The sequence below is a fragment of the Pollicipes pollicipes genome, unplaced genomic scaffold (genome assembly GCF_011947565.3).
Source record: "Pollicipes pollicipes isolate AB1234 unplaced genomic scaffold, Ppol_2.1 Scaffold_3447;HRSCAF=4054_pilon_pilon_pilon, whole genome shotgun sequence".
Lineage (NCBI taxonomy): Eukaryota > Metazoa > Arthropoda > Thecostraca > Pollicipedomorpha > Pollicipedidae > Pollicipes > Pollicipes pollicipes.
In genome coordinates, this window is record NW_023596297.1 from 20,566,064 (window position 1) to 20,591,113 (window position 25,050).

Here is a 25,050-nt window from a genome sequence, read left to right on the forward strand (position 1 = left end):
TGGCTGTTCTTCCGAAGATTCGATGCCAGCGCATGATTTAGAACATTTTGCTAATTTTGGTATAATTTAAAAGTTTTTGGATAGATAAGAAACTAGTAGCCAAATAGCACGAGCGAATGTCGTCGTTGGTTGCGACGTTGCGACGTGGGAAGGGGGTGGGTTACTGAATTGCTGAGCCATTGCCGACACCCATTGGGTGCCAGGCCATGTCGCTGGTTCGTGGCGCTGCCCTTATTTAATGGAGAGGTTGCCAAGCCTGCTGTCTTCCCTCACTATGCAGTCCCTATCTAAAGCAGAGATAAAGGACTTGCTGAACCATGCGCTCAAGCACCAATACCGCGTGCAGGACCGCGATAAGAAGGTGGGTGACCGCAGAAGTAGACACCAGACTGCAAAAAAAGACACGTGATGCCAAACATGCCCGATGTAGCAGCAACATCCTAGAGCCACTTCATTGCATCCACGCATTAAATTGGAGAACCCAGAGTTTGATGCACAGTTGCCACTTTCATTGCGTTGGGAGCCACTGTTTTTTTTCATGAATAATTCATTATGGTAATTTTTAACAAAATGACCCTGCCCTCAACTTGTTCAGCAAAAACTATTTGAAAGTTCATCACAATTTGCCTGGCTTGACTTCAGTGCACACATGCTCTAGGTTCAAGGTTTTAAGGTTATGAAGGTGACAAGGTGGACCAGGCAAATCAGATGTATTTTTTTTGCAAGCTGGCTAAGCTTCTGTCCTAGGTTTACTGTATGTAATTCCCCCATTATGAAACAGTTTTGTGCTCACCTGATGCAGAATATGCAAATTTCATTTTAAAGCTGATAGGCCAGTTGGGAGTTAACCACTTTTAGAAAAGTTTGCAGTTATTTCATTTGTTAGTATTTTTAGGCTCTTATTCTGTCTTGCGGTGCTTACTTAAGGTCAGGGAAAGATTGAATGCTTTGCCTCCTTGAAAAAATCTCAAGAAATATTCATGCTCTTCAATGATGTAGTGACATTTTTAGCCAGGAGTGTATCATGTCACCTTAAACAAATTATCTAGGTGTGATATCACTGAAAACCCACTGTCAAGCAGAGGGATCATGTCACTTAGCATAGCTTTATCAGTAATATTGATGTCAACTTTCAGGATAGAAGAGGTTAATTTTCCCCTAACCTCATGACAGTATTTAGATTGTAGATGCAATTCCAAAATCTGGTGGAAAGGATTTTTTGGTTTTGCATTGTTTTCACATGCACATAACCCACACCCTGTGTTTTGGCCATCAGCTTAAAAACCCCTGGAAATGCCACTGTCTAGCTTACATGGGGATATTAGTTTAATGGGCAGGGAATGGGATATAAAGGATATAAAGGAGTCAGTATTACCACTGTAATGGACTGAAGCATGTGCTCATGTCAGATAGTGAGCTTCCCCTGTACTAAGCTACCCTCAAAGGCAGATGGGATGCTAAGGTGGGTTCACCCCTCAATTAGCAAGGGATAATCATTTGTTAAGGAAAGATAATTTAAGATTGCCTTTATTATATTTTTGGAAGATCATCTGAATCCAGGAAGGCTAAAGCTTTTTTCAGACCTATGGTAGCTAGGTGTGCCAGGTTTTGTGCTTGGAGTTAATGACTTTCATTATGGAAAGAAGTGGCGAGGTTTCCAGCAACAGACGGGCCTGCTGCCAGGTTGAGAATCAAGATGAGCAGAAGGCAATGCCCAGTTGAGATTCTCATCTACCTATGGTGCACAAGCAATGCATGAAGATGACCTTCAACACTTCATCATGGTAGCTCATTCCAGTGATGGCTACAGGAGAGCCAAGGGCTTAATCACTCCTGATCTGGCAACCTTCAATTGGACTAAGCTATGTGATCACTCTGCAGTCAATCTTATGCTGGTATAGGCCTTACTGCCCAGTCATGGCTCCTGGCACCTGGTGATCTTTTGAAGCCAGATCTGGAGATGGTGCAGATCACAAAGAAGAGGCATTGTGGTGGAAATAAATCCTTCCTTGTCTGCACCAACTAGCATGGCCTGCATTCTCACTGTGTTGGAGATAAAACACAACATGATAAATTAGAGCAGAAAGCTTGAACAATACTGAGCTATCCTCAAGTGTAAATGTGGTGATCATCCCAGCTGGATGGACTGCCTGCAGCTGGAGTAGAAAGCATGCTATGTGATGGTGGAATGATAAAGGGATCAACTCTCTGTCCAGAGACAGGAGTCTTGTTAATGCACTGAAGAGGAGATGGAGGTACAGTGATCAGAACAAGCTTCAACCCATGCTGTGTGAAGACCTGGAGCTGGCAGTGACTGGGATGTTTGCCTTCTCCAAGGTTTGTGTAGTTGTCCTCTGCCTCAAGAAAGTTGTCAAAGTCTGGGCCCATTATGGTCATCATGAGTTCTTGGGGCCCATTAATATATCACATGGCAAAGAGCCACAACTGGGAATCCTTTTCCCTGTCAGGTATTCTCCCCCATGCCGGATGGATGGAAGACATGACCTATGGGATCAAGATCTTGCTTTTTGATCAGCTCTCCCAGACTCTCAGAAAAAGGGGGGAGCTGCTGGAGCACTTCGTGTTTTTGATTGTTGCTTTGCATCAGTGAATGGTGCGGCATCCCAGAGAAAAAAGCATGAATGAATGGTCCCCATCAGTTAAATATCACGTGCGCGACCTGGCTGTCTGACAAAACTTGATCTGATCAGCTACCGAATGCAGAAATCTCGAAAGTGACCCGAGAAGTGTATGAATCATTTCTGATGCTTGAAGAAGTGCCTTGTCTGCCGTTCTTCGATGTGGCGCACAGTGTGAGGTAAATATGAGGTTGATCTCGGCATTCCAATGATGGGATCGGAGAGTACACCACAGCAAGCACAGGTGGATCTCGCGGCAAAGAAGGTTCTCGCCATAGAGAACATTGTAGAATTCAGCATGGCAAAGTCGGTGGAATCCTGAAGGCCTGTGGGATCAGCACGAACTTTCTGCCCGTCGACGCCGCTGATTGGCCCGCCCAGTGGGTCAGTTGGTTGGGGCGCCTGGTATCCGATCAGCCTGCCTGTGGCAGGGTTGGTTCGAATCGCTTTAGGCGCTCGCCATTTGCGCTTGACAGGTATGGCTTGCGGCCGGTGGAAGCGGCCGTGCCAAAGGTCAAGTGACGTCAGAGGGCAGGACGGACCGCACGGAGCATTGCGGCACGTTAAACTTTCGCAACTAAATTTTGCCGTTGACCTGGAATTTCACAATCGATTGGTAATATTAGGATCCACACAACGAGCACTGCTCGGCGTGAGTTCTGATCACAGAAATCCACCCAATCAAAAGGTACGGACTAAATATCGTTTGGACTGTTTTTCCCAAAATATGTTCACGGTTATCAAATCTGAAGCTCAGCATGCTCGTTTAAAGCCATTGTAGACCGTGATCTCGCCATTATGGAATATCCCGGTGATCACAAGCGCATCGGGAATGGGGCCGTTGCCGCGGATGGAATGAACTTCCGTGAATTAAGTGCGCCCTAGTACAGAAAACGCTGGGAAAATGCCAACAAAATCAGCCTCAATTCTATCATTTTTTATTCCCACAATGTATGAGCCGGTGTCATCCAACCGTTGTGTGGCAGTGGCCAGTGATTGTATGGCATGTCATGCATAGCAATTCATGTGTGGGAAATCATGTGGCGAAGTCTCCGTCAGTTTTCCGGCATAACATCGAAACCATCATATTGCATGGATATTGGTGTGCCGCTGCCCGTGGCTGGAGCCGTGCGGCGGCGCCCCTCGGCTGACGGTGGCGGCGCCCTTCGGTCGACGGTGGTAGCGCCCCTCGGTTGACGGTGGTTGAAGCCGTGCGGCGGCACCCCTCGGCTGACGTTGGTCGAAGTCGTGCAGCGGCGGCCCTTGGCTGATGATGGCTGAAGCCGTGCGGAGGCGTCCCTCAGCTCATGGTGGCTGAAGCCGTGCGGCGACACCCCTCGGCCGGCGATGGCTGAAGCCGTGCGGCGGCGCCTCTCGGCTGACGGTGGCTGAAGCCGTACAGCAACACCCCTCGGCTGACGATGGCTGAAGCCGTGCGGAGACACCCCTCGGCTGACGGTGGCTGAAGCCGTACGGCAACACCCCTCGGCTGACGGTGGCTGAAGCCGTGCGGCGGCGCCCCTCGGCTGACGGTGGCCGAAGTCGTGCGGCAACACCCCTCGGCTGACGGTGGCTGAAGCCGTGCGGCGGCGCCCCTCGGCTGACGGTGGCCGAAGTCGTGCAGCGGCGGCCCTTGGCTGATGATGGCTGAAGCCGTGCGGAGGCGTCCCTCAGCTCATGGTGGCTGAAGCCGTGCGGCGACACCCCTCGGCTGGCGATGGCTGAAGCCGTGCGGCTGCGCCCCTCGGCTGACGGTGGCTGAGGCCGTACAGCAACACCCCTCGGCTGGCGATGGCTGAAGCCGTGCGGAGACACCCCTCGGCTGACGCTGACGGTGCGTGCGCTCCACAGTCCGAGTCGGTGATGGAGAAGACGGTGGACCTGTTCCGGCTCGACTACCACACGGACATCCTGCCGAACGGGTCCGGCGAGCTGGGCAGCAACTACCCGTCGCGGATCGTGCTGCTGTCGGCGGGCCGCGACCCCGGCGCCGTCGACGCGACGCGCCTGCACCGGCTGGCGCTGGTGGCTCGCATGGGTCGCTGCCGGGGCCGCTTCCCCGTCGGCGTGATCCTGTACCGCGGTCAGCACATCTGCAGGTGAGTGGCGACCGGCCGGTCGCGCGCCGCCGCTCTGGTGTTGTGCATCGAGCCTCGTCGCTGTTGGGTGATGCGTGACGTTGTCACAGGCCTCCTGCAACGTGTGGGAGTGGAGCGGAGGTGAGATCGTGGCGATCCGGCGCCTCTCGTGGCGCCGATAGTGTAGTGATTAACGCGTCTGCGTTAACTACTGCGCTTCTGGGAAGCCAGAGGTACGGGGTTCGACTCCCCGTGGTACCCGCCCTTCCCGCCAGGGTGAGACGCAGGCGGCGCCATATAGCCCCAGGAGCTGAGTGTGTCGTAAAGCCCTAATGGCACACTCACACACGCCGGGCGTCTCGCACTGTCATTTACAACCGAAACATGCCCGCGCGCTATTCGCCCACATTTCAGGTCCTCGACGCTGTCGGTGGGTGCGGAGATGTATCCGCGTCACTACTTCTACTCGATATTCGGCGGTGCCCCGAGCGGCGGCGGCGAAGGCGGCGGCGACGGTGGCTCCCAGCCGATCGAGGAGGCCGGCCTGGATCCGCCCAGTCCGCCGGACGAGTCGCCAAGCCAGCTGTTTGACCGCATCCGCAACATGGACATGAAACTGCTGCGCCTCTTCTCTGTACGCACCATTGCCGACCTCATGGTGGAGAACAAGAAGGTCAAGTTCGGAGTGTAGTAAGTACACGCACTTGGGCACCTCTCTTTGAACGCATGACGGTTGGAGACGGCCACGATGTGGCTGGTTTCAGTTCTGTCGTCCCGATAGCAGTGCGCTACACTACCGTAGAGTGATGTCTGGCCATTGGCGGATGGAGATCTTTCATGGTCTGATCGCTCGTCGACTTGAATGTCCTCGTGACGTTACATGATTGGTTTTGGTCGTGATGACCATTGCGGGCCAGACGCCAGTGTCCGTCGTATGGACCCGCGGTCCGCTACATGGACCCGCTGCCCGCTATATTGGTCCGCTGTCCGATGTACGGATCTGTTGTCCGCTGTGTCCCCTCGCCCCGACTTGACCCGCGGTTGCGACGCGTTTGTCCGCCGTCCTGACGTCACCGTCCGCCGGCAGCGTGTCCTCGTCGGAGAAAGTGGACAAGCAGGAGCGGTACGCCGGCTTCGACCTGCTCAGCCTGCCGTACCCGGGCTGCGAGTTCTTCCAGCAGTACTGCCAGCGCGGCTACCAGGGCGCCGGTCTGCTCTTCGACTGGAACCAGAGCTACATTGACGCCGAGATCGTGCTGCCGCCGCAGCTGGTCGACAGGCTGGCCGTCCAGTGGGAGCTGTACCGGGTGAGAGAGCGGCGGCGGCGCTGACCCGACACCGGCCGGGCCCGGCACCGGCTCCCTTCGCCGGCTACTGGCATGGGCGTATGCGTGACGGGTCGATGTAAGGGACACTCGCCACTCGCTGGGGAGGTGATGGCGCTTTGGTTCTTACGGGAGATTGACAATTGCAGCACTCTGTGTTGTATCCCAACTCTGCTGGCAAGAGGTGAAAAGGCCTACGCACCGTTTTTCGGAATGGATTTCGTAGGATATTTGATGCAGCTCGAAAAAATACGTCTTGCGATGTCAGTTTAAGCATTTTGAAAAAATGGCATGCAAAGTACTCCAAACTCCTTCCAGGCAAGTTCAATTTGCCGAAACCTAGAAATGTTTGGGAACAATCTAGGTTATGACGTTTTGGTTTTCATACTTTTTGTGACAGAGCTGCTAAGTCATGTACGCGGCAGTCCAAAGGGCCAGCTGTCCATGGCAACGGTAGCGCAGATCTGCCGTGTATTGTAAAGTGTTTCCCGAACCAGGACGATACCTTAGCTGGAGAGACGCTCAGTGGATATTCCATGATGAGGTCACCATGATCCGATAAGCAAAAATCAGTTACTGTATTCTGTAATCTGCAGTTACTGTACCATAAGTGCAAGCAAGTGATTAACCAACAAAAGGTCGTATTTGCGCCATGATACGTAAAAGAACGCATCTGGTGTTCCAGTTTTGTTTCAATAGAGTGTAGAACACGTTTTGGCGCGTAAGCTGTGGGAATGTGCGATATTGTTCCACGGAGCATCTCTGCGTTCATTTGGTTAAGGAAAGGCAGTGGCAAAATGTTTATTGGTTTCACCTGAACTTACACGCCTTGTAGCGACAGTGGCAAAGGAACGTGACCGAAGCAGGACTGCGCTTATTAGACACTGTGTGTTTAGCCTATGTAGTAAGCAACGCCCCAGCGCGGCTCATCGCAGCTTGTTTATTTGCACTTGTCGTGGTGTTCGTTTCTCCGTTCCCGAGCAACAGTTTCGTCATCCTTTACGGCATTCGGCGTGGCCACTGTGGACGCAAAATGACCTTAGATGTTGAATGCATTGTTGAACCCTGATTAGTAGTAGCAGTCGGTAGTAGCAGTAAACAGTGTAGCAAAGCCTGTTAAAGGGAGTCATCCTCATTTCTATGCGATTTTGAACTGAAATAACCATATTGAAGACTTTTCGGTGGAGATTACAGCCCTGCCCTTCTTGAAACCTGGCCCACCCCCCTTTTAGTTTTTGAGCTACACGCTCGCGAAAATGGAGAGAGTATTTCCGGGGGAGTATTAAAAGGTCATCCTGGAATTATTTACGTCATATTAACAAAATATTGACGTCATATGGCAAATGCTGCCATTCCGTAAGCCATGCGGCAATCAAGGTTGAGAAAAAAGTACAATGGTCGAGTTATTCATATCTCGCGTTTGTGAGCACGATTTCCATGTAAAATGACCGGCAATTTGCTCTCAATATGTAGCAAGGTGCAATGACGTAATGAAGCAATGATGCATCGAGGGGCACATTTACTAAATCGAGGAATTGTGTTGACTGAAGCAGTCTGTTCTACTTAAAAGTGAGCTTGTTTCACCATATATCATGCTTGCTTCAATATCTTCAAATGTGAAACGTTCCTTTTAAGCAAAACCTGATGACATGCCGCTTTGATGACGATATATTTACTACAACATATGGAGACTCCGCACTAAGGTACGCTATGGTAAATAAAGCATAAAAGGAACACAACAGAATGATGATCATGGCACAGGCACAGGAACACACGCACGTGAACAGCACGTGGTCATGCATGGCTCGCGTGACATGTCCAAGTCTGTTTTGGCTGAGTCGACACTGTTGCCTGCCTTACGTTCCGTGGTAAAGTCAGTGCACGAGGTTCGACGTCAAGCCTATTTAACAGCCTACATAGCATAGCAAAGCTGGCTTAGCCGGTATCTTCCGGCTTCTGTGCGGCTTTGCGGAAGGGTGCGGCGTTCGGTACGTCTGGTGGCGTGCTCGTGTCTCCGATCTGCACGCTGCCCAATCGTGCCATACATGCTGTCAGTATACCAGGTCTGAATGATCTTTTGAGCAGCTCACATAGTTTGCTAATCCATGAGCTGATTGGCTTTATGCCATGCGAGGTGTCGCATAGTGTCAGATATTCAGCCGCTTCTTCTTCTGTCTGTCGCCACCCGTGCACATAAATTCACTGTTCTGCACGCGATGCACCCAGATGTCGCTACATGAACCGTTTATAGACGCGCCGCAGTATTTGACTGAAGACAAAACCAACGCTGGCGCAATGTTTGCTGTTGAAGTCACACAGTTCAGATCACCGGTGGTGCGTGAGGCAGCACTGTCTGCACTTCCAGTGTATTTGTGGGTCGCTGTGTCGATGTTTGCTTTGGTGTTAAGGTGACCGTCTATGGTGACTGTGATTTCTGCAACGGCTGCTACTGCACGTCGTGGCGCATGCAGAAATGTCAAAAGTTGTATATATCATAACTTCGCGGTTTATACATCATCTGATGTAAACAAATAAGAGGACAATAGCAAGGCTTGTTTTTTTCTGTTTTTAAGTGATTTCAAAAGTGCAGTGCTGGATGAGGTTTTAGGTCATGCCCTGAGGTCAGTGTAGTAGTAGAAACGCAGTATAAAGCCCAGTTTGCTCAAGGGGTCCCGAACGTTGTTGACCGGGTTTCGAAGGGACTGTTCTATCCGTGCATGGTCTGGGCTCAAGTGAACGGCGTCTTCAGCCAACAACGGCTCCCGAGTTGGGGCGCACGCCGTCTCGTGACTGCGGTGCCGCTGCTTCCCCGGAGGCGGGCGCCAGCTGACGATGCCGCTCGTGACTGCGGTGCCGCTGCTTCCCCGGAGGCGGGCGCCGGCTGACGATGCCCTGCGGCGGCGCTCGTTCGCTCTCCCTCTCACTCGAGCTACCGTGGCCGCCGCAGACCTGGGACATCGTGCAGCTGACGCAGAACTACCTGCGCCTGCTGCTGCACTGCCTACACGCCAGCCAGGACGGCCTGCTCATCCACTGCATCTCTGGCTGGGACCGGACGCCGCTCTTCGTCTCGCTGCTGCGGCTGACGCTCTGGGCCGACGGCCTCATTCACACGGCGCTGGACGCCTCGCAGGTGGGTCCTGCTCCGCGGCAGTAATGGCCGCTCTGGGTGGATCGTGGTCCACACAGTGATGGGCGCTCTGGGTGGGTTCTGGTCCCACCAGTGATGGACGCTCTGGGTGGATCGTGGTCCACACAGTGATGGGCACTCTGGTTGGGTCCTGGTCCGCACCAGTGCTGGGCGATCTGGGTGGGTCCTGGTCTGCACCAATGGCTCACTGGTGGGTCTTGATCCGCGCATTGTGCACCAGATGTCGAATGGGGGTTGTCAGTATACTGCACCACGCGGAAGTCCACTGTTTGGGTGCTGGTGTTGTTGGCAAACATCCGGAAAAGGAAGGAGAGTCAGGAGAAGATCGCTGGATGACTGATACGATGAGAAATGTGTTTTGACGGGTCTCAATGGCCGCGCCTGCCACCTGTACAGACAGATTGGCCCCATCATTATTGTGTCTGCATTATCTGCTGCCGTGTAGTTGCAACTGCAAGATTTGCGTCTGGAAGACCCTCTTTTGAGGTTTATGTTTGACTTCCAGATCCTATATTTGACGTTGGCGTACGACTGGTTCCTGTTCGGACACAACCTGCCCGATCGGGTAGCCAAGGACGAGGAGATCATGCACTTCGCCTTCAACTTCCTCACGCACATAGACACGGAAGAGTTCAGTGCTTCCAACTACGGGTGCGTGTGTTCGCTGAGTTTGCAGCGGACCGCCGGCGCCGGCATGGATTGTATGTGGTGTGATGCCGATCTTGTACTGCACATGGTCGCGTGCCGCGATGTTTTGCCCGCATGGATGCTGTCACTTGAGTTTTGAAATGGGCGACGCTGGAAATGACGAGTTCGTGGTAAAGCTATTGGCACACTGCTGTGATGTGGGTTGTTTAGAAATTTGCTACGAACTACTGTGTCATTCGCTGGTTGTCATTCGCATACTGTACGTTGCGATGGGCTGTTTTTGTGGGCAACTCTTACGTTGAGTTGTCTCCACCGTTGGGATATATGATTTAACAAGGCTCTAGGGAGATTACGATATCCCGTAATGACACGTCGCTCTGTTCGGCCGCTGTCGCGCGTGTGTGCCTGCGTGCGTGCGCCGTCCAGTGGTGTAACGGCGTGTGTGCGGCGGCAGCGGGCCGACGCCGACCGAGCCGCGCCGCGCCGAGTCGGAGGTGCACCTGGTGGACGGCGTGCTGCTGGAGGGCCTCGAGACGGACGCCTCCAGCATCCACTCGTCGTGCTCGTCGGCGTCGGACGGCGCGGCGGCGGCGCTGCTGCCGCCGGCCGGCCCGGCCAGCGCCGAGGCGTGGCCCTTCGTCGAGCCGTGCGCCGCCAGCCTGACGTCGCTGGAGGGCAGCCTCAGCGAGCTGGAGCTCTCCTCGTCATCGTCGTGCAGCTCCGGCCGGCGGTCGGAGCGGCGTCGGCGCCGGCGTCGCGAGCCGGCCGACGCGGCGGCGCCGGGGCGCGAGCCGGTGTCGCGGCTCTGTGTCAGCTCGCGCCCCGACGGTAGTCACCAGGCGGCCGAGCTGCGGCCGACGGACGCCTCGCCGGCGGCCGGCCGACGCGCGGAGCGCCAGGCGCGCCTGCTCGAGCGGCAGGGCTCCGGCTCTCTCGAGTCGCTCCCCGAACAGGTATGGCCGCACCTCTGTGCCACGCTGCTGATTGGGGGAGGGCTGGACCCGCAGGAGGCGCCCTGGGACGGCCTCTGCCATCTTTGTGACACTGATTTTTTTAATGGGGGGGGGGGGGCGTGTATGACTGAGCTTAAGTTGTATCTCATGGTCTATGTACGCCAGGGTCAAGTCGAGTAGGCCATTGATTGCTGTTCAGCGCGGTCACGACGTGACGATGTTTGTTTCCGCATCTCGGCATCTCTAAGGTCTGACCCGGCCGGCGGATAGTTGGCGCGTGCCTGTGGGGTACGCCGTGTGGTCCGTTGTGGCCGGAGAGTGTGAGCTCCAGCTGCTGCCGTGTCCCCGCGTGATCTGGTGCTGGCTGTCGGCGCAGCAGGGCTGGCCGTGCCGGCCGGTGGCGGCGGCGGCGGCGGCCGGCGGCCAGACGGAGCTGCGGCCGTGCCGCTCGGAGGCCGGCTCGTTCAGCGGCGGCACGTACCACGAGCCGCCCACCAGCCCGGTGAGCGTGCCCGGCGGCACGCGGGCCCGTCACGAGAGCTGCGGCTCGGTCGGCAGGTCAGTCACAGGTTACACCCCCACCCGTACGCAGACACCCGCAGCAGCCCCGGGCAACGCCTAGCGGTTCGGAGTTGGCGCCAAGTGCCGGCTGCTCCGCGGCGTTGTGGGGCGGTGATAATGATATGAGCAGCGTGATTTGCCATCGGTCATGCCAGACTATAGTATGAACGCCTTTTCTCTCCTTTCTTCCGAGGTTTGAAAGATGTTTTTGTGTGTTATGTTATGCTGTAGTTTCAGTTCTATTTTTGTCAGTAATGGCCACTGTGCTAGCCAGTCCCTACTCTGTGGCCTGTGCTCTATAAAACACTCATAATCAGTCAGATGACGTCATGTGGTGTCCAGACCGCGGGGTGAACGGGCTAGTACCTCGCAGTTGACATGCTCCGAGCGGCGAAATTTAGTACGCCATCCTGCGGTGGCCAACACTATTGTGTGCTCACACTGCGTCGTGCCGTGCGATGGCGAACCAGGACGAGCATCCGACACATGAAATGTCGGGTCTTAGTGGCAATGCGATGCGCACATCTTCCATGCGGCTGATGGCGTGTTATTGTGTGTTCAGTTGGCAGATGGTGAACTGTCCGGGCAGCGTCAACGGATCCGGATCGAACGGCTCCGTGCGTTCCGGCTCATCTCACTCTCGGAGCAGCTAGTAAGTGGTGCAGCGTGGTGCAGTCCTGTGTCATCGCATGTCCCGGCTCATCTCACTCTCGGAGCAGCTAGTAAGTGGTGCAGTGTGGTGCAGTCCTGTGTCACCGCACGCCCGGCTCATCTCACTCTCGGAGCAGCTAGTAAGTGATGCAGTGTGGTGCAGTCCTGTGTCAACGCACGTTCCGGCTCATCTCGCGTTCAGTCCTGTGTCATCGCACGTTCCGGCTCATCTCGCGTTCAGTCCTGTGTCATCGCACGTTCCGGCTCATCACACTCGCAGCAGCTAGTAAGTGGGGTACTGTGGTGCAGTCCTGTCATCGCACGTTCCGGCTCATCACACTCGCAGCAGCTAGTAAGTGGTGCAGTGTGGTGCAGTCCTGTCATCGCACGTTCCGGCTCATCACACTCGCAGCAGCTAGTAAGTGGGGTACTGTGGTGCAGTCCTGTCATCGCACGTTCCGGCTCATCACACTCGCAGCAGCTAGTAAGTGGTGCAGTGTGGTGCAGTCCTGTCATCGCACGTTCCGGCTCATCACACTTGCAGCAGCTAGTTAGTGGTGCAGTGTGGTGCAGTCCTGTCATCGCACGTTCCGGCTCATCACACTCGCAGCAGCTAGGAAGTGGTGCAGTGTGGTGCAGTCCTGTGTCATCGCACGTTCCGGCTCATCACACTCGAAGCAGCTAGTTGGTGGTGCAGTGTGGTGCAGTCCTGTCATCGCACGTTCCGGCTCATCACACTCGCAGCAGCTAGTAAGTGGGCTAGCGTGGTGCAGTCCTGTGTCATCGCACGTTCCTGCTCATCACGCTCTCGGAGCAGCTAGGAAGTGGTACAGTCTGGTGTAGTCCTGTGTCACCGCACGCTGCACTGCCTGCTTCCAGCTGCAGTGGGGACGTCGCACTGGCACCGAGCGAGCCCGGCGGACAGTCGCCTCAAGCCAGCAAACGCTCTCATGGATGCTGTACTGACTTCGAACCGGGGCGGTACAGCGAGCCAGGCGCCCGGGAGCTGCTCGTGCACGCCCTGTCACTCACTCGTCTTTGTCGTCAGGCGCCGCGCACGCGCCGGTCGTAACGGTGCCCCTCCGTCCGCAGTCACTCGCTGGGGGCAGAGTTTACGGAGTCGACGACGACGCTGATCGACGAGTCTGGCGAACAGAGCACCGAGCTTCCAGAGACCAGGTACCGGAGACGGCCGTGCCCAGGCTGTGCACCGGTGCATGTATACGTGTATATATATATATATATATATATATATATATATATATATATATATATATATATATATATGTGTGTGTGTGTGTGTGTGTGTGTGTGGTGTGTGTGTGTGTGGTGTGTGTGTATGTGTGTGTATGTATGTATGTATGTATGTATGTATGTTTGTATATGTATATGTATATATATATATATATATATATATATATATATATAATGTGTGCGTGTGTGTGTATGTGCATGTGTGTGCGTGTGCGCGTGTGCGGAGACCACACCAGACATGTCGACGGCGGCGGAGGTGCAGGCGGACTCCGTCAGATGCAGTATGCCAGGCGCCGAGTCGAGCTTCAGACATGTCTACCGTTTTCGCCGTGTGTCACCCCAGGATTCAGCCAGTTTGTTCGTCCCTAGCGGCCCATGCATGGTGCGTCCGCAGTGTGCCGCCGAGTGCTCAGCACGAGCGGATGTGCATAGACCAGAAGAGAGCTCAGCTAGGACTAGGTAGGATTAGGACTAGGTAGACGTGGCGTGCGTGCACTGAGACGCGTGGCAGCTGATTCGTCCGCTCCGTGTAGTGAGCTTCGGAGCAGCGCCATGCTAGTGGTTGTGTTGCACGTGACAGCGACTCGCGCTCGGTAACACCTATAGCCCAGTCCATTGACCCCCGGAGCAGGACCCCTCGGAGGGCCCGGAGCCAGGCCCATCCGACGACCTGAGCCGTGGCCTGTGACACACAGAACCGAGTCCCCCCGAACATTACAGCTGAGCCCTCCTGACGGCTACAGGCAATCCCTGTAACTCCCATAGCCGACTTTCTCTTACTCCTAGAGTCGGCTCCCTCTGACCTCGACAGCTGGCCCCGTCTGACTCCGAGAGCCGGCCCCGTCTGATTCCCAGAGCCTGCCCCCCCCCCCTGACTTTCAGAGCTGGACCCATCTGATTTATATATCCGTCCCCTCAGACCTCCAGAGCCGGCCCACTCCGACTCCCAGAGCTGACCCCTTCTGGCTCCCAGGGCCCCCTTCCCCCTCTGACACCCAGAGCCGGCCCCTCCGACTCCCAGAGCTGACCCCCTTTGGCTCCCAGGGCCGCCCCCCCCCCCCCTCTGACGCCCAGAGCCGGCCCCCTCCGACTCCCAGAGCTAACCCCTCTGGCCCCCAGAGCCGCCTCCTCTCCCCCCCCCCCCCCCCCTATGACTCCCGAGGCGGACCCCTGTGACGCGGCCGTGTGCCCGGCAGGCGGTCGGCGCGGCTGCGTGCGGTGCGCACCCTGTTCCTGCAGTCGTACAGCGCGGCCGTGGGCCTGAAGACGGGACCGATGTCGCAGCGGACGCCGGGCGCCGCCGGCTTCTCGCTGGTGCCCTCCATCGTCTCCAACATCGCCGGCCGGGTCGGCATCCTGATGACATGAAGGCGCGACGGCGGACGGCGGCCCGCGGTCATGACCTGAGGCCAGGTCTCCGCCGTGGCTCTGTCGTCCGCCGCCGCCCTTGGTCGCAGCTGGTGCCGAGAGAGCGGCCGCTGGTTTATGTGTCGATTACCACATGTTGCATGGAAGGGAATGCCGCGGCCGGTTATTCTCAACTGTGGCTTATGTCATGGGGGGACGGGTGGCATGTGTGCTGCTGCTGTGATGGACTGTAACACCCCCGCCCTGCACTGAGTTTCTTTCCTTCCGCTGTCGTGACTAACCCGAGACCAATTTATCATCTTTGCATGCATAATCTACGTTATAGATACTGTAAGTAGCCCTCCGGAACTGCAGACGTGGCATAATTGTCATATCCTTATTTGTACTGAATTACGCGTTTTCGGCAATATGCAGGCCACGGGTATGTATAAATCAACAGCGCGTCCCCGTGTGTCAGGGGACTTGACCAGACGCCTGATATCGAATTTGTGACATTGCCGCCGGCTACCCGTGAATCTCCCACTGATCACAGTTCGCCTCTCCATCTCGCCTGTACTTAAACACTTGCATGCAAACTCGGTGTTGTACCGGAGTACAACGCGGCGCTCATGTGCGCTCATCATTTTTCTCGCAGGTTCCGACAAAAAATAAATTGGATTGCCTTGACGGTACTGGAAATGAAAGTACCGCAAATGAATAAATGACCATATCCAATAAGGAATCTGTCGTTGCTGTTGAGACAAACCGGCATATGGCTCGGGTATGGTTGAAGGTATTCAGTTCACCCGGTAACGACACTCCAGCGGCGGACCGCGCGCTAGCTTCTTTATTCTCCACCCTCCTGAATTTTCCACGGGCCTGTTTGTTCTGCAGCGGTCTGTCACAGACGTCGGCTGGCAGTGCGACGGTCGAACGGTGAGGGCCAGGGGCAGCAGCAGGCGTTGTCGTCGGCCGGATCGGCGGCGGGCGGCGCGAGACCCCGCCTCCACTGTGGTGACAGTGACGCCGCTGTTCGGCAGGCGGCAGGGGCGTGGGTGCCGCGGGTCCGCCGGGCCCGCGGTCGCCCGGCGGCAGCCTCCACTGGCCGGCCAGCGGGGCCGGAGCGTCCGTCTTGTCCGCCGCGATAGCGACCTGCGCAATGTTTCCGCACAGATGGTATGCGTGCATTTTACGCGGGTGGTGGTACGAAGTACACGTTCCGTTTCCGCGACGTGCGGCTGCTGTATCGTGCTGGGTCTGCGGCGGGAGCAGATGTTCTGCGCTGCGGGACGTGTGTCGATGCCGTTCCTCGTTGCCAAACGCCCTCTTCTGGTGGCAAAATGTGACGTCACAGGCGCATCACGCACACTCGGACGAGTGTTCCATGCCAACCGTGTTGACGTGGTGACCTTTTAGGTCACGTTTACCGATCGGGAACGGTGTCTGCCTAGGAAGAGCGCACATCGCCTGTTTGTAACGGCCCGCTGCCGTGCGCCGTTCGGCGCTCCTGGGCGCCACACTATGGATTGTACAGCGTGCCCGCGATTGGGCTGGTGTCGGCGCCTGGGGCTGGGTCGGGTCCGTGCTGTCGCTTTGGACAGAGCCGTGTGATGTGGGCCGCGGCTGTTTCGGTCTGTCTCGTCCCCTCTGTCGCGTTCACATGGTGCGATGGGGACTGACGTCAGCTGCGAGGACGGCAGCGCACTGCTCCCGCACACCCAGTTATTTCCCGAGCGAATATCGTGATGTCGGTGCACTGCGTGCTATTCTGTGTCGCTCAGCTGGTGATATACGTCCATATCACCGCCGCCGCGCGCCTACCTGCTCCGCTGTTCTCCCGAGCGTGGAGGAACGTCGAGTGAGGGAGGGCGGGTGGTCGCCGCAAGCGCCTACTCTCGCCTGCATATCTGCCGGGACTTTGTAACGTTGCCATTATACCGACATACCTTGCCACGTATACGCGATGTAAAGAGAATACAGATTGCCCAAGAGCAGACTGCTGATGAAGTCAGTCGTGCCTGTTCAGTGTTGAGGTTCGCCGTGAAGCCCGGAGGACTCGCCCATATCGATGCGGTCGGTGGCGCTGGCTCGCGAATTTGGGTGGGAGCCATCCGGTGACTGGCTCCGGCGTGAGGCGCCGATCACTACTGTTCCCCGAGCGACCACTCCTGCCGCGCCAGTCGCAAACACGGCACGCACGCGTCCACACACATAACTGACGGACCAGGTGGCCTGGCAGCCGGTGGTCATGCCGTCAAGGGATGCACTGTCAGGGGATGATTTGAAGAAGACAAGTTTCGGCCGACGCGAGATCCACATTGCCAGCCGGGAATGCTCTGACAATGACATTAAGCGCACAAGGTTGCATCTCGCGCGCGCAAGTTGCTTCAATGCTCACGCGGTCATGCCGCTGCTGCTGTCATACTGTCGTTCTCCGAGGGCCGAGCCACGGTTAATTTGACTCCGTTTTTGCCCTGGTTGAATATTATTATCAGCGAAACGGTGAAGGTGGAATATCAGGATCAAGTGTCCACAACAGTGCTCGGAGAAGCAGCCGTACGTGGTGTCTGAACGGCCCTACGATCCTGTATATTCATCGGTCACCCGGTTCATTCCAACGCTGTGGCTCACATATGTGTATTGATATCGGATCTGCGGGAGTTTGTACGTGCCGAGTTGTGCACTTGATTTCATCCGACTCGTAGGCTGATCAATGCACTTCTCACATTAATTTTGTTCTCGTGAGGTGGCTTGTGCGATGCAAGCCCAGCGACATCGGTGTCGATTTCTTAAAATTATTGGGAGAGGCCAGATTCGTGAAAGTTGTCAGGGAGAAAGGTCCAAAAGCTTCCCGGATTTTGCGCCTTATGTTCTGGCTATACATAATGCACACGCACATATATATATATATATATATATATATATATATATATATATATATATATATATATATATATACTATCAGAACCGAAGGCAGCGGGCACAGAGGGCACGTGCCCCCCATCCCAATTTGAGAGCCCGAAGGGCCCGAAGGCCGACCGGGGGTCGTATTCAGAGACCTGACCCGCAAAGCCGGGCGCTCCAATCTCAGCCAGAGGGCCATGCGCGCTGACCAGGGGTCCCCTGAGTCGTACAGGGCCCATATGTCGGTTAGACACCAGCCACAACACACAGTCGGCTCCATGTCGGCGAGGGTTTGAGGGCCTATTCTCCAAGCAGGGACAAGGGAGGAGCCAGCGGTTTACCTTAGTTAGGGCCCCAGCGTCTGTCAAGGCCCCGCAGCGCCTAACAGGGGCCCTGTGTTGGTAAAGGCCCCAAAGTCGGCTAGAGGAAGCGTTCGAGGAGGCCCGAAGAGCATGGAGGGCTTACCGGGACTGGCGATCAGGGACCAGATTGGAGGACTTAGGGGCGCAAAGGGCTGGTCGGAGTCTTTTGCAAGGATCCCGGCATGCGGGAGCGGGCCCTTCAATGACAGTCGGAACAATTTGTGTCCCAATCGAAGGACCCTCTGTGTCGATATGGCCTATACATTGGCAAGGCATCACGAGTACCGCATAGCTGGCTTCGTGCCAGTATGGGCCTAGGGGCCAATTTCCCAGTCAGCCACAAAGCCGGGCCAGCAATTTACACTGATCGGGGACCCTGTATCTATCAGGGGCCAGAGAGTCTAACACAGGGTCTTGTGTTCGCGAGGGGACCGAGCCGACCAATGGCAGTGTTCGATGAGGCCTGAAGAGAGGCCCGAGCGGCCCACCTGAAACGACGATCAACGACTCGGTTGAGGGCCTGGAGAACTGGCTGTAGGTCACATAAAGAATCGTGGCCCGTAGGGTGGTAACTTGACATATCAGTCAGGGGTCCTCTTGCACATTTGAGGACCCCTGAGACAACGCGGGTGTCTCCCGGGGCCCCATTTCCTAAGCAGGAACGAGGTCGGGGGCCGCGATTTGCATTGGTGTGGGTCCCTGAACCAATGGTTGGGCCCCCCATGTCGGTCAAGGGCCCACAGTGCCTAAAAGGGAACCATGTCCTGGCTAGAGGCCCCACGTCGATTACGGGCATTGTTTGAGCAGGTCCGGAGGGGAGCGAAGGGTCTTAAGATCAAATATCAATGGCCCAATTGAAAGGCTGAAGGGCCCGAGGGGCTGACTGTGGGCTACCTGAAAGACGGAAGGACGGTCGAAAGGTCCCCACCCGCAGGATCGTGATCTCAAATTTCAGCAAGGGGGCCTCTTGTGCCGACTGAGAAACCCTGACACAGAGCGTCGCTCTACTTCGGCCAAAGGTCACCAATACCGAACAGTCGGCTCCTGACCAGTTCTGATCTCTTAGGGCCCACTTCCCAACCAGGGACAAGGCCGAGCCGACGATTTGCCTCGGTCGGGGCCCCTGCAACAACGCTCGGCTCCTGTATCGGTCAAGAGCCCGTTGCCTGACAGGGTATTCTGTGTCAACAAGGGGCCTCGAGTCGGCCAGGGGAGCATTTGTTCAACAGGGATGGGGACCGGACCCCGAATGACAGAGGACCTCTTGCGTTAGTCGGACCCTCTGGCAATGAACGGAGGCATTTTAACTTATGAGATTAATCAAATTAGCAATTATTAACTAGTAAATTAATTAATTAAAATATATGATTGATATAATAATTAACTAAAAAAGAAAATGACATAAAAAATAAAATTAAAGAAATAAACAACGAGGCAATGGAAGGGCACTGTCACAGTCAAGGCCCCGAGTGCGGAACGGTGGGTTATCCAGCCTAATTCCAGCGTGGGCCCGTTCAACCGAACTGGAGTCTGCGTGCCAATGATTGTACCACCTGCGCCGATCAGGGATGTTGTTGCGCCAATGAGGGTTCCTGCGTCGACCCGGGGCCAGCCGCGCGGGTCAGAAGGATTTCCGCGTCAGGAAGGGGCCAATGTGATATGATGTATCCCTCTAAGGGCCTCCGGATCGACCAGGGAATTCCGCCCCATGTCGGCAGAATGGCAGCAGCAAGACACACCGCGGTGGAATGGCATGGCCCTTCAGCTCCTGATCGGGAACAGTAAGGCGTTCCCTAGTGTCCTGCTCGAAAGGCCCCCTTGCCCGCAAAAAAAAATAGTGGTCCTATCAGTGTTGAAAAGACTGGATCGGAGTGAACAAGACGACCCATGTTTGCCTGTAGACGTTCCTTCTTTTGTAGAGTCGATCAGCGAAACAAATTACATGAAAACATTTGAGTCTGCGCGCCCGCAATCTCGGGAGCCATGACAGAGATGGCCTAGATTGCCGTTTCCGTAAAAATGAACGGCGTTGGCCACTGCAAGTAACACCAGGGAGCAAAAGCCGTGCGAGCAAGGACGACCGTTGTGAAATAATGGTTTGAAAGTCTTTCAAAATTAATCGTACCATTCAAAGTTTGGACCGGGCGTATCATTATCATAACTTTGAGGTTTTCTTCTGCACAGATGAACAGTTACAGCAATATAAAAAATAGACATTCTACCTTTACCCGTCCAGTTCCACCACCAGATTCCATCCAGCACCACCCCCCGTGCTGCAAATGCCAATCCGTTCATAACATCAATCTAAAGACAGCACTGGTGAAATAGACGCCCGGATTACCTTTTAAATATGTGATCTGATGTCCTGAAGCGTTTAAAGGTACTTCTTTCAGATCCGTCATCATTTTTGTCCATCCGTTGGCCACGGGTCAGTGTCAGCCAAAGGGCCGACGATGCGCAGCCTACGGAGACTGCAGCGCCGGGCGTCGGGGCTCTTGTTTATTAAGATTTGCGAGTGCGCAAGTTCAAAACTACCGACGTGATTTGTACCACTGGTCGATTCTGAATTAATGCTGAACATTTGCAGGCAAACGGGGTTTGGCCAAGTTATACAAGTCGTTGAGCCATTTCGATCTACAATCAGCATTCCCAGGCTGTTCAGTCAGCATTCGCAACCGTTTAACACGTGATTTCTTCAGTTTATTGACTACAGAAATGAGTCAAACTTTATTTCGCGGTAGCGTCCGGCTTCAATCCCAGATATAGAAGTAAGTAATGAAGAGTATAAGTGGGAAGCACGCCTCATTAACAAATAGGCTATATCCGGCGTTTTTTCGGGAGCTCTTTTCACGATCAGGGGGGCCTTTGTCAACCCGCTGCCCCCCCCCCCCCCTTGTCAAGGCTCTCGCTGCGCGCCTGCACTCACCAACATATTTACAGCCCCTTCTCGTTGAGGTATGTTTGTCAAATCTCATAAAATCACGGCTGGTCACGGACAAACATTCAAAAGCACTGTACACCGAGAAACGGTTAACTCAACCGACGAACCTAAATCACCACCACAAAACATTAAGTGGAAGTCATCCAGAGACCAGCCTGAATTTCACCTTCAGGTTGACCATGAAAGGGCATGACTTTCGACGAACATTAGTTCTGGCGCTGGTGAATATTCCAACGCTTCGAGTCGAAATCAGACGGCAATCTTTTCGGTGGCAGGGACTGCCTCTCCTTTGAGTTTGACCTTGACCTTGAAGCGTGACAGTGAGAGGTCGTCAGCTTTTGACGGACGCTATTTCTTTCTGTGGCGAATAGTCTGGTGCTTTCAAGTTTAAACTGGCTGGTAATTTTTTTGGTGATATAGAGTTTCCCGTCCTTTAAGTCTAATTTTGACCTTAGAGGGTGGCCTAGAGAGGTCAGGACTTTTTGACGGATGTTAATTCTTTTGCAAGTGAATATTTTGATGTTTGCAACTTTCAAATTGGCTGGCATTTTTGGTGGTATGGAATTTCCCTCCTCTGGACTTGCTTTTGACCTTGACGGCCATATGACATTGCAAAATAAATGTCGTTTTCCATGTTCTTATGCCCTTTTCCATAATAAGCTAAAACTGTACAGGAGGGTCCCGAACGCCCGACGAGAGAGTTGTTTTAGCGCATCGTGACGCATGTCATCGAGACCTTCCGCTCAGCAGCGCCGGCAGGGGGTACCGAGGGCACATGCCCCTGCACCCCTGCCTGCGCTGCTGAACGGAAGGTCCCGACAGCATACATTACAAGATGCTAAAACAGCTCTCTCGTCGGGTGTTCGAGTCCCTCTAGTACAATTTTAACTTATTTGAGGGCCCGGAATGCCTGAAAAGCCAGCCAGAAGTCTTATTCGGGGGCCCCGTAAGGACGGGTTGACCTTCCGTAGGGACGGGTTTCTAAATGCGAGCCAGAGGGCCTTGCGCGCCTGATATGCCCGTAAAGTTAGCGATTTATTCACCGTTTTTTTAGCGATGAGTTGCAATTTCTCTGAAAAAGAGTCTCAAGGTCAACTGTGGCATGAGAACACCAAAACGACCCATATTTTGCAATACCATATGACTTTCAAGGTTAAAAGCTGGTTCAAAGGACGGTAAACTCGATATCACCCAAAAACTACCGGTAGAGTTGAAAACTGTGAGCATCAAAATATTTACAAGCGCAAGAGCTAGCGTCCATCAAGAAATTCTGGCTACTCAAAGTCACCCTTCAAGGTCAAACGCCAGCTCAAAGAACGGGGAACTCCATACCACTCAAAAATTACCGGCCTATTTCAAACTTCTACACATCAGCATATTTCCCACAGAAAGAACTACCGTCCGTCAAAATGTCCCGGTCTCTCAAGGTTACTCTTCAAGGTCAAACGCGGTTCAAAGGACGGTAAGCTCTATATCACCTCAAAAATACCGACTGATTTTAAACTTTCAAACATCAGAATATTCACCACCGAAAAAGCGAGCGTCCCTTCGAAAAGTCCCTGACCTCTCAAGGTCACACCTCAAGGTCAAACAAGGGCTCGAAAGACGGGGAAGCTTCATATTACCGAAAAATTACCGGTCGATTCCATACTTACAAACATTGGAATATTCACCGCAGAAATAACTAGCGTCCGTAAATTAGTACTGACCTCTCGATGTCACATTTCAAGGTAAACACGGACTCCAAGGACGGGGAACTCCATATCACCCAAAAATTATTGACCGATTTTTAACTTACAAACATCAGAATATTCAACACAGAAAGAGGTAGCGTCCGTCAAAAAGTCCTGACCTCTCAAGGTTACCATTCTAAGGTCAAACTCAGATTAAAAGGACGGGGAGCTCGATATCATCCAAAAATTGCCGGCCAATTTGAAAACTATAAGCATCAAAGTATTCACAGGCTCAGGAGCTAACGTCCGTCAAACAGTTCTGACATCTCAAGGTCATCCTTCAAGGTCAAACACGGACTCAAAGCATGGGCAACTTGACATAACACAAAAATTACCGACCGATTTTCGATTTACCAAGATCAGAATATTCACCACAGAAGAAACTAGCATCCGCATCCTTTGAGCCTGCGTTTGACCTTGAAAAATGACGTTGAGAGGTCAGGACTTTTTCGCGGACGTCATTTCTTCTTGTGGTGCATGTTCTTACGGTTGAAAGCTTCAAATCGGCCGGTCGTTTTTGAGTGATTTTAAGTTATCTGTGTTTTGAGCCCACGTTTGACCTTGAAGAATGATCTTGAGAGGTCAGGACATTTTCCGGACGTTACATAAATAGCGGACGGAAATAGCGTAGACGCTATTTGCCGTTGTGGGGATAATTCTGACCTTCGCAAGTTGAAAATCGAGCGGTAATTTTCGGGTTATATTAAGTTTCTTGTTCTTTGAGCCCATGTGTGACCCTGAACAATGACCTTGAGAGGCCAAAAATTTTTCACGGACGCTAGCTCTTTCCAGGATGAATATTCTGATGCTTGCTAGTTTAAAATCGGTCGGTAATTTTTGGGCCACATGGAGTTCGCCGCCCCTGGAGCCGGCGTTTGACCTTGAAGGGTGACCTTGAGAGGTCAGAACTTTTTGACGGACGCTAGCTCTTGCGCTTTATTATATGTATATTTTGAATATTTTGATGCTCACAGTTTTCAAACTGACTGATAGTTTTTACATGATATCGAACTCCCCGTCCTTTGACCCAGCTTTTGACCTTGAAGGACACACGTAATTGCAAAACAACGGTCATTCTGGTGCTATCATGCCACAGTTGACCTTGAGACCCTTTTTCAGAGAAATCGGAACTCGTCGCTGAAAAAAATCGCTGACGAAATCGCTAACTTCACGGGCATCGCGCTGATCACAGGCCCAGAGTCGATAGGGGCCTATATTTCGGTCAGATGCCACCAGTAACGCACGGTCGGCTCCGTGGCGGCAGTGCCTAAGGTGCAGGAATGGAGGGGGTAGGGGACCAATGATCCCCCTAATTCCTATTTGTTGCTAAAATTTGCGTGCGCGCATGCTCAAAACTGCGGTACGTAAGTTGTATCACCAATCGATTGAAATGTTCAAAGGTACTTCTTCCAGAAACGTCATAATTTTCTGCTTGCATACAAAAGGAGATCAAGCCGGCAATTGGGTGTCCGTTGGAACAATTCGTGCCTAAGGCAGGCAGCTTCCCGAAAGCTTTTCTGCGGTGGTGTGGTGTAAGGGAAGATAGTTCAGAAAAAGATAATGCTGCGGGTGTCTAGCAAATGTTTTGCATACTCATAAGTAGTAATGCTAATCCATAAATAGGCAGTATTCGAGTCTGTCTCCGCGAAGGTGCACACGAGCCGGCGGTCGGAACTAGACTGTATTTCTGTGCCCGCGAGACGCTCTGCCATCTACCGTTCGGACTAGACACTACTACTCGCGCGCTGTATTCGGTACTCGCACATGCAGCAGGGCGGCCATGTGGGTGGTTTGCGGTCGGCCCTGGGGGGATGGGGGGGGGGACTGCCGGGCTGGAGAACTGGCTATTGACGGCGGACGGGAGCAGGTTTTAGACAAGGAATTTATGACAGAAGAGCCTTCATTTTATGGCTTTTTTAGAAAAAAACTCCAGTTTTGTGGTTTTTGTCACTCTGTTTTTGACAGTTAACATTTCAAGCTTTCGAATTTCTTTCCGCCTAAAATGCTGCAACAAATCCTATCTCTGGTAACGTAGCTCGCGAAATCTAGGCGCATGAAAATCAGGCGCACTGTGGATCGTCGATTCGCATTCAACATTTTGACCAACTTATGTCGAGGTCGTATTTTGGTATCTACCCTGTGGAGGTAGATGCTTCCTCAATGACTCAAAATGCCTACACGCTCGTGGTATTTCGGGTCCCCTGGGAAAATAATGTTGAAATGGACGAATAATCGTGGGCAGCTGGGTAGCCTTCTTTGCCAAATGGCATAGATGAGTCGAATAGTCAAGATTGCGCACCAGTGAGAAACGGCTGTAGGTGTACATCTAGCCAGCAATGACATTTAAATGTTTTAAAAATCTTATGTGAATTCAGAGCGGACAATAGTCTCCGTCTCTGTCCCCTCGGTCAACGGGCTTGCTTCACAGAAAAAGTTCCTGAAGCATACCCTAAGCCTTCCCCCCTCTTTTTGAAACGTTTCTACGCCTACGCATAAGGGGCCA

At 53.6% G+C, this 25,050-nt stretch overlaps 1 protein-coding gene across 1 annotated transcript; it reads left to right on the top strand.

The window, feature by feature from the left end:
* Positions 1-150: 150 nt before the first annotated feature.
* On the top strand, positions 151-16,614 carry EDTP (Egg-derived tyrosine phosphatase). The gene is made up of 12 exons (XM_037215236.1): positions 151-361; positions 4,491-4,738; positions 5,132-5,407; positions 5,805-6,024; positions 8,990-9,175; positions 9,699-9,844; positions 10,296-10,571; positions 11,065-11,077; positions 11,258-11,352; positions 11,918-12,007; positions 13,099-13,185; positions 14,457-16,614. Exons 1-12 carry the CDS (start codon positions 239-241, stop codon positions 14,626-14,628), a joined length of 1,932 nt encoding a protein of 643 aa, XP_037071131.1. The 5' UTR covers positions 151-238; the 3' UTR covers positions 14,629-16,614.
* The last annotated feature ends 8,436 nt before the right edge of the window (positions 16,615-25,050 follow it).